Source organism: Manis pentadactyla, chromosome 10, assembly GCF_030020395.1.
Source record: "Manis pentadactyla isolate mManPen7 chromosome 10, mManPen7.hap1, whole genome shotgun sequence".
Lineage (NCBI taxonomy): Eukaryota > Metazoa > Chordata > Mammalia > Pholidota > Manidae > Manis > Manis pentadactyla.
The window spans coordinates 83643839-83660024 of NC_080028.1; the positions used below are offsets into that span (position 1 = coordinate 83643839).

The window sequence follows — 16186 nt, forward strand, 5'->3', positions numbered from 1 at the left end:
ATTTTTCAACATTTCAAACTAACCCCCCATACACACCCCTGCCCCACCTCACCAAGAAAAGCACTGTGCATGGCATATTCAGGGAACTCCAAGGAATCTGATGAGGTTGGAAAGCTGAGCTGACCAGGCATGAGAAGACCATGAAGGGTCTTATCCTCCATGCTAAGGAAGGTGTGCTCTTAGAGAGTGCAGGGGTAATCTGGACAGAATGGCCTTTTAGAGGGGTCACTGGGATCATCATAGGCAGAGGGTGAAAGGGAGAGGGGTCAGGAAACCAAAAGGGAAGTCTTGGCAGGACCTGGATGAGGCGTAATAGGGCCTTGGAGAAGGAATGCCTCCTAGGGGCTGTGGAAGTAAAAGAATCAGCTGGCTCAGCACCTGGGGAGTGAGGACAGGGAAGAGTGGGCTTGACAGTGGCTCTGAGACATTTTTGCAGAATGATGGTATTTACCATTTGCTGAGGCCCCAAAAGAGAGGAGTAGAACAGACCTAAGGTTTGATGACTTCTTCACTGTTGCAGAACTGAATTCAAACCGCTTGAACCCTTTAAAGTGTGGCTCCAACCTGGCTTTCAAGCCTCACTGCCTACAGCTATCCTCAAACCAGAAGCTCCCAGGCCCTGGTGAACACTTTTTTGTCACTATTTTTTCTAACTGTAAAAATAACATGCATTTATTGTAAAAATTTTGGAAAATACAGAAAAGCAGAAACAAAATAAAAATTACCCATAAACCTGTACCATACAGATAACCACAGTAAACATTTGGGATATTTCCTTCCAAACTTTTTTCTACAAATGACTATATTTTTATAGTTTTATTACAAAAACTAGAATCATATCTATTTACAGATTAATAACTAACTTTTTCCTCACATAACAAAATCATTACATAGTTTTTGGAAACATCATTTTTAGCAGCTGTGCTAAGTAAAGTAAGCCACTTACAAAGATTTTCCTAACTGATATGTTTGATCCCCTCTCATCACCATATGTTATATTTTCTTATGTTTCATGCTTTCCTTTTCTCCCCCCCTTTTGGTCTTACACTGCCCATTGCTTCCTTTGCATTGTTTTCCTCTCAAGGGAATTGGAAGCTATCCATTCCATGTTTATCCAAAACAGAATCTACCTTGAACTGTTCAGGCTTTCTTAGGGTGCCTTTGGGTCTGCTCAATGCCCTTCCCACTTTTCAGAATGGCAAAATCCCTCTCAGCCTTCAAAATCTCCAAGGAGTCATCCATTCATTCATTCATGCACTCCTTCAAATGAATATTTACTGAGGACCCACTGTGCGCCAGCCCAGTAGCCACCAGAAACACAGCAGTGACCATGGCAAAGACCCTGGACAGCCACAGCCCTCTCTCCAGGAGCAGTCCACACTCTTTTTTAGTGTACTCATGAAATTTTGTACATCTGTTTAAACACTTTTCACATATTTTGATATTTTCTGGGCTGTGAGTCCTATTGGGTGCCTTCCCCACCCCCACCCCCATTTCCTTCAAGGTTGGCCCACAACCTAGAAACCAGTAATGGTTCAGAAAGTGACTGCATGTGTTGAAGGGAGGAGGTGTAGCTGATGGCCTCTGAGTTTTATGACAACAGTTTCGAAACCTGAAATTGGGTCGGTTGGTTTGACAAGTCTAAGACGGCAGTTGCTGCACCTCTGAGGGACTTGTGGAACTCACTTCTGTTGTTCAGGGGCTATATTTAGTCCAAACAGAGAGGTAAGAAAAGGCATCCAGATGCAGCTGGTAGACTCAGCCTGGCTGGTGGAGGCTGGGTTTCCATCCCTGCTCGTCCATCCCCAGAGATCAGACACAGGTGGCATAACTCACGGCAGCTGGAGAGTGGGAGCAGTGGCTACTTTGTGCCCCTTCTCTCCCCTCACCTCTTCCACCTCATGGACTGACACACCTGGGCCCTTCCCACATCTCCCACCGACCCTGCAGTCCAGACCACATGGCAGTCACACACACTCAGGCTCCACGGCTTCTCTTTATGTAGGTCAGCCTATCTGCTCTCAGCCCCTGCAATGACTTATTCAGCGACTTCCTCTTTGTAAATTTCCTCTTTGCTCCAGGGAAATGCCAACTGCTTCTGGCCCATGTTGTCCCCTGGGCTCTGGCCTGGGCTGGTCTCAGAGACAGCCAGCTGGGTCTTGGGGTCTTGTCCCCTCCTCTGCACTCCAGAGGCACAGGGGAAGTCCCTGGTTCTGTGGGCATGGCCACTCCTCAGGTAGCTCAGTCTCACTGATTCCCTTTGGAGATGGGAAGTATGCAACAGTGGGAGCAAGACCCCACTATGAGTCTCCTCTCCTTCTGCCTAGTGTACACGTTTGAGTGGGGGAGGCTTTGAGGAAGGGATGTGGTGGCTGAGCTGAGGAAATACACTGTGTCACCCATGCAGTCTTTCCTTTCTATCCCGGCCTTCTTTATTGAGCTGCAGAGTTAAGTCCTTGGCAGCCTCCACCCCATCTGAGCAAAGAAGAAGGCATGTATGTTCTCAGCAGCTCCTCAGTTTGGCTCCCCCAGGTGCTGCAGTCCCTCCTGCCCCCTCCATCCCACCGTCTGTGCTCACCACCACCCCTCACAAACATCTGCATGTGGACTGTGCCCTTGAACGGACCCATGCAGGTGCAGGGCTTCTGAGAACACCTGCCCAGAAACTTTTCTCACCTCTGCCCTTGGGAGGAGAAGTAGCTGAAGCCTCTGGCTGCCTCAGCCCACACATGGGGAAGAGTGGGGTGGCTTGGGCCATGGTGAGGCCTTGAGTCCAAGCGCAGTCACAGCATACCTGAAAGCACAACTGGATGCCACCACTGGCCCAGGCTGGCCAGCACAGACCCCTGAGGCCCAGAGATAAAGGGGGACCATGGGCGGCCCCAGTAGGAAAGCCTAATCTCTGAAGCCAAACGTACATTTCAGAGCAATCATAGGTGGGAGTTTGCTGGGCTCTCATTTCCTTCTGCCCAAACTCTGGTATCCCTGGAGAATCCTCTGAGAAATCATGTGTCAAGGAAGTTTGGCTTTATGGAGACTCAGCAGCTAGTTTCAAGGACAAAAACGTGGAGATAAAGGTGGTGGGGAGAAGCAGAGGATGATGAGGCAGGCTTCCTCATTCAGCCCACCAGCTCTCAGCAGGCATAGGTCCTGGCCAAGGGTCTGGGTGCCAGTGCTCCTGGAAGATGCAGGGTTAAGAATGAAGATTCAGAGTGAAATGCTGGGTGAAAATCACAGGATGCTGGGTGATGATGAACTTGGAAGAAGTGCTGGGAGGGAAGGTGATGAAGTTGGGTGTGACTGTGACCTCCAGTTTTGTTTCTCACAAGCACTGAGGGGCCTCCACATCTCCCACTGCTGGCTCTTCTGGAGTGGGGAACTCCACAGGTCCATCTGGATCAGGGGGCTCCACAGGCCCATACTCGTCGCCCACCAGTGGCTCTTCCTCCCCCTTTAGGTTGGGGGATGACCCAGCCTTTAGCTCCTCTAGTGCCAAAGAGCCCTGGCATGACTTGCGTCTACTGAAGAAAGTGGTGAGTGTTGGCCTTCGGCCAGACCCCTCCTCCTCCAAGGTCCCAGAACCCTTGTTGCCCCTGGACCCTCCTGCTGTTACTGTCAGGGTCTCTTCATCACATACTTGGGCTGGCCCAGCCCAGGCATCTACTACCCCATTGTGCTTTCCACCACTGCTTAGTGTCAGAATCCCTGTCCTCCGCTTCTGCCGCTGGTGCCACAGCAGGAGTAGTGCCATGAAGACAATGAACATTAGCAGAGCCACAAGCAGAGCCACCAGCAGGGTGCCATTTGTCCCATGATCTGAATTTGGGGAGGACTTTGGAGTAGTCATAGTGGGTATTTTTATCCCCCATGAGGGGGAGTTACTGATCCCCTTGGAGGTCTCCAGGGAGCTAGTTGCCATGGGGACAGAGGGTCCACTGGTCCCCATTGAGGTCTTCAAAGAGCTGGTTGCCATGGGGATGTAGGGTCCACTGGTCCCCATGGAGGTATCCAAAGAGCTGGTTGCCATGGGGACAGAGGGTCCACTGGTCTCCATGGAGGTCTCCAAAGAGCTGGTTGCCATGGGGATAGAGGGTCTACTGGTTCCCATTGAGGTCTTCAAAGAACTGGTTGCCATGGGGACAGAGGGTCCATTGGTCCCCTTGGAGGTCTCCAGAGAGCTAGTTGCCATGATTCCACTAGTCATATGTTGAGAATTCATTACTGAGATGGCCAGGTTACTGGTTGCATTAAAAAGCTGTAAGACTGATGACTGCTTGATGGAAATTTCCTGGGAGTTTGCTGGATCCAGGACAGATTGGCCACTGCTGACAACAGTAGAAGTCCCAGGAGAGGAAACGTCATTGGCTGTATAAGGAGTTGGGGCAGATGGGAAGATCTGGTGCCCAGTGCTATTATTCTTCTCAGTGACCCTTGTTTTTATGAGGGCAGAGATTGCTGACTTGAGGTTTGGGGTCTTAGTGGTATCAGAGACTAAAGAAACAGAGGACCTACTAGATAAAGTGGTCTGAAGAATGGTTGTCAACACCAAAGACTTTACGATCATCTCTTGGACCAAGATGCCTGCAAAGAGGAGGAGAAGCAGGGTCATTTGCATGGCAACAAGCATGAGCAGGAGCTGAGACCTGAGGGGGGGAAGTTAGAGAAATAGAAAACATAAGGAGCTGGGCGGGGGATACCCTGGCCAGGCCCTCCCCTCCTGCCCACATCCCTGCTAGCTGCTGGGCCCCTAACTTGTGGTTTAACGGCTTTTTCCACACTTGCTTTTACTATTATTGTAAATAACAAAGGAACAGATGCAGGCAGCTCTCCCATTAACTCTATCCCATAGGCCTCCTCAGCTTGACAGCTTGCACTGCAGCAACGGCTGCCCCTCCTGGCCTTCCCTGACCCTATTCAGCCCCAATGGCTCCTGATCCTATTTTCCCATCATCTACCAGAGTCTTCTCAAGCCAAAGGCACATTCCCAGGTCTGCTGAAGCCCCTGCTCCGCCAAGTCGCACCCCTTACCAGCTCACTTGATAAGGGCACAGGACTGGGGCCAGGCCACTCCAACTCCTCCTGCAACTGGGGCAAGACTGGGCAGACAGGGCCCCAAGAGGAAAGAAAGTGGCTCCACCCACCCCACCCCAGCATCCTGCCCCACCCTCCTGCTCCCACAGCTGCTATGTGATGAGAGCACCATCACTTACTCTTTCCGGGGTGTGAGATGGTGCCAGGGGCTCTGTGTATCATCTGAAGCAAGTGGGCATGTGGGAGGTCTGGAATGGAGTTTCCTGGGTCTTAGCTGGGAATAGGATGGTAAGAAGTGATGCTGGCTAGGGATGGGGGTCAGCACTGGGCGATGGGAAGGTGTACTTGAGATGTATAGGTGTAGAGAAGATGGGAGGGGCAGGTAGTTTCCTTTGCATTTGTGGTCCCCAACCTGTTCAGCCAGGACCCAGGGTGGCACCATTTCCTGCCCCAAGAGCTCCCAGGAGCAAATGCCAGGACAAGAAGAAGTCCCCAACTCTAGCTGGGGGTAGTGAAAGGTTTTTCAGGCTGCCTGTGATCCTTGGGGAGCTCTTGACCACTTCTCAATGAGGTCACCACAATGGTCTGCAGTTGTGGAGTGCTTAACTAAATCCAGGTAGTTACTAACACTGTATATGCTAGGATTTGATTTTTGTAGCATATTAATAAAGATGAGGGAAACTACATAGAAAACAGTCTGGAAAGATATCTACTAAGGTATTAGCCAAACTTCTTTGGATAGGTATGAATAGGGGGTTCTTTATTTTCTTTTTTTGGATGGCTGCTGTTTTCTGACTTTCCTCTAATTTGTAAGCTTTGACTTTTGGTGTGTGTATGGTTTTGTTTTTTGCCTTTAAAAAAATCAAAACTGACTAATAAAGGAAATGCATATGAAACAATGAAGAAAAATCAAAACTGACTTTTAGTCTGTAAAAATAATAATGTACATGATAGATGGAAACAGGCCAATGTCAGGGCCTGGGATCATACCACTCAAGCTAATGAGTTAGTCTGACAAAGACATGAAACTACTGGATCAAAGACAGGAATCCATTACTCACAGCACAGCAAGCAGCAGGAACAATGTGTTTGCATCAGTTCCTCTCATCCATAAATCCAATGGGGGTGACACAGAGGGGCTTGCCTTGCAGCTGAGGAACCCTAACCTTCAGGAATTTCCCTCCTTACCAGAAGGTGGTAAGCAAGTCCGCTCTTTGTCCTGAAGGGAGACATTACTTCCTCCCTCAGAGTTACTTACTGAAAACACACCCCTGAGAAATGGCCTGGATGCAAAGTGGCCAGGACCTTACTTTCTTGGCATACCAGTGGGAGTTTACAGAGATGTCCAGGGTGCATGGAGCCATGGTGGATTGCCTCTCCCAACAATCAGGAGAGTGTAAAATGAAAAGGCTCCTATAACAACAAAACAAAATGGAAGGAACAAAACAGCAGCAGACTCAATCCTCAAGAAGGGACTACTGGTTACCAAAGGGAAGAGGCTGAGGAGAGTGGGTGGGAAGGGAGGGAGAAGTGGATTCAGGGGTATTATAAATAGCACACATAATGTAGGGGGGTCACAGGAAAGGCAGTATAGCACAGAGAAGACAAATATGACTCTATAGCATCTTCCTACCCTGATGGACAGTGACTGCAATGGCTGGTGGGGGGGACTTGATACTATGGATGAATGTTGTAACCACAAGATACTCATGTGAAACCTTCATAAGAGTGTATATCAATGATACCTTAAAAAAAAAAGACTCCCTACCACCACCACCAGATAAATATTCATAACAAAGTCTGTGTTTAAACAAGCACATGTGAATATATTTCATTATACTAGATTCTGCACTTTTCTTTTTTTACTTTACTGAAAGAAAAAAAGAGAAAGAGAGAAAGGAAAAGAGGAAAGGAAAGGACCTATTCCATTGTCAGACACTTAGATTATTTCAACATTTTGCTACTACAAACAGTTTTTACTTTACTGAAAGAAAAAAAGAGAAAGAGAGAAAGGAAAAGAGGAAAGGAAAGGACCTATTCCATTGTCAGACACTTAGATTATTTCAACATTTTGCTACTACAAACAGAAAAGGAGGAATATTGGCTGAAAAGTAATTTGAGGTTAAAAACATTTTTTTTAATTCTAAGAATTTGACAAAAATGTTTAAGACTGCACAAAGATTCCAAATTTCCCAATCTTAAAAAAGCACAAAGCAAGATTCATTTTTTACCAAATTGTCATTCCAACCAGATTGCTGCTGTCAGAGTTGTATGTTTCCCAGGCTCTGTGTGGGACCCCAATTCTGGGGACAGCTGAGAGAATGTAGGTGGGTCCAGGGCCAGGGTTGGGGCAGGGAAAGTACAAGATTAGCCTGACACATCTTGTTGGAACATAGAGTAAGAAAGTGCTCAAAGAATGATGGGAAGCACTTTAGAAACAGGGTCTGACCAGAACAGACTGTTGGCCCTGGCAGAGAGGGAGAGATGATGAAAATGTGAACAAGGGAATGGTCATTGCCCACAAGACATCACAGAAGAGCAACCCTTGGAGCAGCAGTTTGCCAGGTACTGGCCCGAAGGTTCTCTATGTCTGATTCTAGCTGCTTCTCACAGCAGGCCCATTTTATAGGTGAGGAACCCAAGGCACAGAGAGGTTAAATAACTTGTTCCAGGCATTTAGAATTGCCAAGCTCAGTGCCAAACACTTTACATTCACATGGCATTTACTCTTTACAACAATCTCTAAGACACATATCATTACAGTCGAAGAAACTGAGAAACAAAACAGGGAAGAGATTTGCTGAGGCTTAGACAACCAGCATGTATTAGAGATGAGCTTCAAAGCAGGTTGATCTAACAGCCCAAGGCCAAGGATAAGGACATCCCAGATAGTACCAGGGTCTGATACTCAATTACTGTGCTGCATTTAGAGACATGCTTATGCATAAATAACTCAAATAACAGAATCCTTGCTAATGAAAGGGACTGGAGTCAGACTTAGTGTCTAATAAAACTTCAGAGAAAAGATGTCTTAAAAAGCAAAAGGGAGAAGGGAGCCAAGACGGCGGCGTGGGTAGAGCAGCGGAAATCTCCTCCCAAAACCACATATATTTTTGAAAATACAACAAATACAACTATTCCTAAAAGACCAGAAGACACAGGACAACAGCCAGACCACATCCACACCAGCGAGAACCCAGCACCTCGCGAAGGGGGTAAGATATAAGCCCCAGCCTGATGGGACCCGAGTGCCCCTCCCCCCAGCTCCTGGTGGGAAGAGAGAACTCAGAGCGGGGAGAGAGAGGGAGCCCAGGACTGCTTAACAGCTAGCCCCAGCCATCTGCACCAGAGCACAGACACAGGGAGTGCATGGGGTGCTGGATACTAGGGAAACAGGACAGTAAGACCTGTGAGCAGGTCCCTGCAGCCGGCCCCCCAGGGACAAAGAAAAGCGAGTGCTTTTGGAAAGTCTTAAAGGGACAGGGACCCCACAGCTGGACGGAAACGTCCAGGGACACTCAGCCCAGCAGCTGGGAATCTCGGTGAACTCTGGGCACTCTAACCCCCTGGGCAGCAGGGAGCACAGAGGCCCCTCACGGAGATAAAAAGCCTCCCAGCTGCTTCACCTCCAACGCATCTCTGCCATATCGGAGCAGCAGCCCGAGGCAGGCCACGCCCACAGCAAACGGGGAGCTAAACTCCATAGCGGCTGGCAAGAATCAGAAGTCCCATCTGCGCACAGCTGCCCAGCACAAGTCACTAGAGGTCGCTGTTCTCCCAGGAGAGGAAGGCCAGAAACCAAAAAGAAGGGACGTTCTCCCAGCCATCACTTGTGGCAGCTCCGCAAACTATCTCTATCGCCATGAAAAGGCAGAAAAATTTGATACAGACCACAATCACAACCCCTGAGAAGGTGATAGACCTAACCAGTCTTCCTGAAAGAGAATTCAAAATAAAAATCATAAACATGCTGACGGAGATGCAGAGAAATATACAAGAGCTAAGGGATGAAGTCTGGAGGGAGATTACAGAAATGAAACAATCTCTGGAAGGATTTATAAGCAGAATGGATAAGATGCAAGAGGCCATTGATGGAATAGAAACCAGAGAACAGGAACACATAGAAGCTGATGCAGAGAGAGACAAAAGGATCTCCAGGAAATATTCAGAGAACTGTGTGACCAATCCAAAAGGAACAATATCTGAATTATAGGGGTACCAGAAGAAGAAGAGAGAGAAAAAGGGATAGAAAGTGTCTTTGAAGAAATAATTGCTGAGAACTTCCCCAAACTGGGAGAATAAATAGTTGCTCATACTACAGAGGCACAAAGAACTCCCAAGAGACGAGACGCAAAGAGGACAACATCAAGACACATAATAACTAAAATGGCAAAGATCAAGGAAAGGACAGAGTATTAAAGGCAGCCAGAGAGAGAAAAAAGGTCACCTACAAAGGAAAACCCATTAGGCTATCATCACACTTCTCAACAGAAACCTTACAGGCCAGAAGACAATGGCATGATATATTCAATGCAATGAAACAGAAGGGCCTTGAACCAAGGATACTGTATCCAGCACGATTATCATTTAAATATGAAGGAGGGATTAAACAATTCCAAGACAAGCAAAAGTTGAGGGAATTTGCATCCCACAAACCACCTCTACAGGGTATTTTAGAGGGACTCCTAAAAAGAGCAGAGAACAAAACACCCAACTTATGAAGAATGGAGGAGGAGGAATAAGAAGGGAGAGAAATAAACATCAGACTGTGTTTATAATAGCTCAATAAGCAAGTTAAGTTAGACAGTAAGGTAGTAAAGAAGCTAACCTTGAAACTTTGGTAACCAGGAATCTAAAGCCTGCAATGGCAATAAGTACATATCTTTCAATAATCACCCTAAATGTAAATGGACTGAATGCACCAATCAAAAGACACAGAGTAATAGAATGGATAAAAAAAGCAAGACCCATCTATATGCTGCTTACAAGAGACTCTCCTCAAACCCAAAGACATGCACAGATTAAAAGTCAAGGGTAGGAAAAGATACTCCATGCAAACAACAGGAAGAAAAAAGCAGGCATTGCAATACTAGTATCAGACAAAATAGACTTCAAAGCAAAGAAAGTAATAAGATATAAAGAAGGACACTACATAATGACAAAGGGCTCAGTCCAACAAGAGGATATAACCATTATAAACATATATGCACCCAATACAGGAGCACCAATATATGTGAAACAAATACTAGCAGAATTAAATGAGGAAATAGAATGCAATGCATTCATTTTGGGAGACATTAACACACCACTCACTCAAAAGGACAGATCCACCAGACAGAAAATAAGTAAGGACACAGAGGCAATGAACAACACACTAGAACAGATGGACCTAATAGACATCTATAGAACTCTACATCCAAAAGCAACAGGATACACATTCTTCTCAAGTGCACATGGAATATTCTCCAGAATAGACCACATACTAGGCCACAAAAGGAACCTCAGTAAATTCCAAAACACTGAAATCCTACCAACCAACTTTTCAGACCACAAAGGTATAAAACTAGAAATAAATTGTACAAAGAAAGCAAAAAGGCTCACAAACACATGGAGGCTTAACAACATGCTCCTAAATAATCAATGGATCAATGACCAAATTAAAATGGAGATCCAGCAATATATGGAAACAAATTACAACAAAAACACAAAGCCCCAACTTCTGTGGGATGCAGTGAAAGCAGTCTTAAGAAGAAAGTATATAGCAATCCAGGCATATTTAAAGAAGGAAGAACAATCCCAAACCAATAGTCTAATGTCACAATTACTGAAATTGAAAAAAGAAGAACAAATGAGGCCTAAAGTCAGCAGAAGGAGGGACATCATAAAGATCAGAGAAGAAATAAATAAAATTGAGAAGAATAAAACAATAGAAAAAAATCAATGAAACCAAGAGCTGGTTCTTCGAGAAAATAAACAAAATAGATAAGCCTCTAGCCAGACTTATTAAGAGAAAAAGAGAGTCAGACATCAACAGAATCAGAAACGAGAAAGGAAAAATCACGATGGACCCCACAGAAATACAAAGAATTATTAGAGAATACTATGAAAACCTATATGCTAACAAGCTGGAAAACCTAGGAGAAATGAACAACTTCCTAGAAAAATACAACCTTCCAAGACTGAATCAGAAAGAAACAGAAAATCTAAACAGACCAATTACCAGCAACGAAATTGAAGCGGTAATCAAAAAACTACCCAAGAACAAAACCCCCGGGCCAGATGGATTTACCTCAGAATTTTATCAGACATACAGAGAAGACATAACACCCATTCTCCTTAAAGTTTTCCCAAAAATAGAAGAGGGGGGAATACACCCAAACTCATCCTATGAAGCCAACATCACCGTAGTACCAAAACCAGGCAAAGATCCCACCAAAAAAGAAAACTAGAAAGCAATATTCCTGATGAACGTAGATGCAAAAATACTCAACAAAATATTAGCAAACCGAATTCAAAAATACATCAAAAGGGTCATACACCATGACCAACTGGGATTCATCCCAGGGATGCAAGGATGGTACAACATTCGAAATTCCATCAACATCATCCACCACATCAACAAAAAGAAGGACAAAAACCACATGATCATCTCCATAGATGCTGAAAAAGCATTCAACAAAATTCAACATCCGTTCATGATAAAAACTCTCAACAAAATGGGCATAGAGGGCAAGTACCTCAACATAATAAAGGCCATATATGATAAACCCACAGCTAACATCATACTGAACAGTGAGAGGCTGAAAGCTTTTCCTCTGAGATCGGGAACAAGACAGGGATGCCCACTCTCCCCACTGTTATTCAACATAGTACTGGAGGTCCTAGCCATGGCAAATTTACAAAACATAGAAATACAAGGAATCCAGATTGGTAAAGAAGAAGTCAAACTGTCACTATTTGCAGATGACATGATTTTGTACATAAAAGACCCTAAAGACTCCACACCAAAACTACTAGAACTAATATCGGAATTCAGCAAAGTTGCAGGATACAAAATTAACACACAGAAATCATGGCTTTCATTAACACTGAACTAGCAGAAAGAGAAATCAGGAAAACAACTCCATTCACAATAGCATCAAAAAGAATAAAATACTTATGAATAAACCTAACCAAGGAAGTGAAAGACCTATACCCTGAAAACTATAAGACACTCTTAAGAGAAATTAAAGAGGACACTAACAAATGGAAACTCATCCCATGCTCCTGGCTAGGAAGAATTAAAATTGTCAAAATGGCCAGCCTGCCCAAAGCAATATACAGATTTGATGCAATCCTTATCAAATTACCAACAGCATTCTTCAATGAACTGGAACAAATAGTTCTAAAATTCATATGGAAACACCAAAGACCCCTAATAGCCAAAGCAATCCTGATAAGGAAGAATAAAGTGGGGGGGATCTCACTCCCCAACTTCAAGCTCTACTACAAAGCCACAGTAATCAAGACAATTTGGTACTGGCAGAAAAACAGAGCCACAGACCAGTGGAACAGAATAGAGACTCCAGACATTAACCCAAACATATATGGTCAATTAATATACAATAAAGGAGCCATGGACATACAATGGGGAAATGACAGTCTCTTCAACAGATGGTGCTGGCAAAAGTGGACAGCTACATGTAAGAGAATGAAACTGGATCACTGTCTAACCCCATACACAAAAGTAAATTCAAAATGGATCAAAGACCTGAATGTAAGTCATGAAACCATAAAACTCTTAGAAAAAAACAGAGGCAAAAATCTCTTGGATGTGAACATTAGGGACTTCTTCATGAATATATCTCCCCAGGCAAGGAAAACAAAAGCAAAATTGAACAAGTGGGACTATATCAAGCTGAAAAGCTTCTGTACAGCAAAGGACACCATCAATAGAACAAAAAGGTACCCTACAGTATGGGAGAACATTTTCATAAATGACAGATCCGATAAAGGCTTGACATCCAAAATATATAAAGAGCTCACACACCTCAACAAACAAACAGCAAATAATCCAATTAAAAAATGGGCAGAAGAGCTGAACAGACAGTTCTCCAAAGAAGAAATTCAGATGGCCAACAGATACATGAAAAGATGCTCCACATCGCTAGTTATCAGAGAAATGCAAATTAAAACCACAAGGAGATATCACCTCACACGAGTAAGGATCGCCACCATCCAAAAGACAAACAACAACAAATGTTGGCGAAGTTGTGGAGAAAGGGGAACCCTCCTACACTGCTGGTGGGAATGTAAATTAGTTCAACCATTGTGGAAAGCAGTATGGAGGTTCCTCAGAATGCTCAAAATAGAAATAGCATTTGACCCAGGAATTCCACTTAGAGGAATTTACCCTAAGAATGCAGCAGCCCAGTTTGAAAAAGACAGATGCACCCCTATGTTTATCGCTGCACTATTTACAATAGCAAATATATGGGAGCAACCTTAATGTCCATCAGTAGATGAATGGATAAGGAAGATGTGGTACATATACACAATGGAATATTACTCAGTCATAAGAAAAAAACAGATCCTACCATTTGCAACAACATGGATGGAGCTAGAGGGTATGATGCTCAGTGAAATAAGCCAGGCAGAGAAAGACAAGTACCAAATGATTTCACTCATATGTGGAGTATAAGAACAAAGGAAAACTGAAGGAACAAAACAGCAGCAGAATCACAGAACCCATGAATGGACTAATAGTTACCAAAGGGAAAGGGACTGGGGAGGATGGGTGGGAAGGGAGCGACAAGGGTGGGGAAAAAGAAAGGGGGCATTATGATTAGCATGTATAGTGTAGGGGGGGCACAGGGAGGGCTGTGCAACACAGAGCAGACAAGTAGTGATTTTACAGCATCTTACTATGCTGATGGACAGTGACTGTGAAGGGGTATGTGGGGGGGACTTGGTGAAGGGGGAAGCCTAGTAAACATAATGTTCTTCATGTAATTGTAGATTAATGATACCGAAATTAAAAAATTAAAAAAAGGTGAAAGGGTATATGGACTCCTCTCCTTCTTATGCAGCCTACATCCAATCTATCTGAAAATTCTGCTATCTCTACTTTCAAAATGTGGCCAGCACCTGACACCCAGATCTTGGCTTCTAAATACTACTCTCCTTGGAAAGGAACCAGCGCTCCTTGGAAAATGACTGATTGTTGGGTTGGGGCAGGAAAAGTACAAGATTAGCCTGAAACATCTTTTTGCAACAGAGAGTAAGAAAGTGCTCAAAGAATGATGGGAAGATGTCAAAAGGATGAGGGACCAGCTTAAAGGAGTTCCCCCAAAGTGGCAAAAGCAAGGCCACTTTGAGCATCAAAATGAATAATGTCAGTGATCAATTAACACATCAAATAAAGAAAGAACCCTGAAGTTCATACTGATTCTGAAAATGTAGAAACACAGAGTGAAGAAGGAAGGGAAGGGGTAGGGAAGGAGAAAGAAAAGTAGGAAAAGTTCTTTTACAGTAGGAAAGCTCACTAATAATTGCAGCAGGAATGTAGAGCTTAAACATGACCAATTTATAAGCACCATAATAATAATTAAATTAGGTAAGAGTGGATGTTAAATCTATTAGGTGAAATGGGGGTAGTAAGGGAGGGCATCATAGAATAGGTTTTTTTATAGGCTCAGAATATCTCCCCACAAGATATTTATTCATTACCAAGGAAAAGTTGCAACATCACAGTGAAGAAATCTAACCAAATGATCTAAGTTAACATCACCAATAGTGGAAAAACCAACATTAGGTGGCTCCAGATATGATACATTGAGAAGGGCACAATGTCACTTCTGTGGTAGTCCTTCCAAAAAAGGTGTAACTTAAATCTAATTGTTAAGAATCTCAGGCAAATCCAAACAGATGGACATTTTACAAAATAACTGGACTGAGACTGGCTTAAAGATGGCAGTGTGAGAGGTGAGACAGAAACCTCCTCCCAAAACCATATATAATATGAAAATATAGCAAACACAACGAATCCTGAAAGAGCAACAGGAAAGAAGGCTGAATCAGACTGTCTACACCTGGGGAACAGAGCAGACCTCACCAGAAAAGGGTAAGGTACCAAAGCCCTGATCTAGCGGGAACAAAATCCTTCCCCCAGCCCAGCTAACTAGAGGGAGGAAGAGAAATGGAGCAGGCAGGGCATGAAGGCCTAAGACTGCTGAACACCCAGCCCTGGGATCTTCTCTGGGAGCATGAACCTACATTACATGGTGCTCTGGAGATTAGTGGGTTTGAAAGCTAAGACAGGGAGAATACTTGGAGAGACTGAGATTCCAGCTGCTTGTGGAGAACAGGTATCCACAACCAGCCACTCTGGGACAAAAGAAAGGCAGGCACCCTGAGAGGCTTCCTAGCAGCAAGAGGGCTACTAAATGGGCAAGGATTGCACAGTGCTTCCTGCTCAGGAGAAAGGACAGGTGGACAAAATTGTCCTGGTGTACTCAGTCCAGCATGTTGAGAACTTTCAGGAGATCCAGGTGCTCCCATCCCCCTGGCTGATAAAGCAGCTATGAGGCCCCACACCATTATATGCAGCCTAATACTCCTTCCTGCCAGCTGAAACTAGCTTGCAAACCAGCTGCTCCCACCATTGTGCCAGGCCAGCCAGAGGGCAGTCCCACCTATGGCAGCAACAAGTGCAGAGCATAGAGGCTCCTCCCAGTGCACAAGGCCCACTGACCCTGGCAATAGATTCAGGCACTGCAGCTAGGAAGCAGGGAAGAACTCCATCCTCCCAGCAGGCACCAGCACCACTTGCCTGAAACCCCCACCATCACTCCAGGGGCTGAGCGGCTCCAGAGAGTAGAGCTTCTGGGCACTAGAGGGTGCTACCCACAAATACGAAATGTCAAAGGAAACTGTTTCAAACCCAAATCTAACAAACACCAGAAGGAGGGCCAAGTATAACTGAATTCATCAATCTCCCTGAAAGGGATTTCAAAATAAAAATCATAAACATGCTCACAGAGTTACAGAAAAATATTCAGGAACTTGGGGAGGAATTCAAGAATGAGATACAAACTTTGAAAAATACAGTATCCAAAATGAAACATAAAACAGAGGGATTTAAAAACAGATTAGATGAGGTAGAGGAGACCATAAG

General features: G+C 44.7%; 1 protein-coding gene across 1 annotated transcript; it reads right to left on the reverse strand.

Annotated features, from left to right (window-relative positions):
* Nucleotides 1–3031: 3031 nt before the first annotated feature.
* On the reverse strand, nucleotides 3032–4615 carry SPN (sialophorin). The gene has a single exon (XM_036917649.2). It carries the CDS (start codon nucleotides 4613–4615, stop codon nucleotides 3323–3325), a length of 1293 nt encoding a protein of 430 aa, XP_036773544.2. The 3' UTR covers nucleotides 3032–3322.
* Nucleotides 4616–16186: the final 11571 nt, after the last annotated feature.

What these genes read in the sequence shown, in the direction of transcription:
- SPN (XM_036917649.2), bottom strand. Translation starts at nt 4,615, where the DNA reads ATGCAAATGACCCTGCTTCTCCTCCTCTTTGCAGGCATCTTGGTCCAA.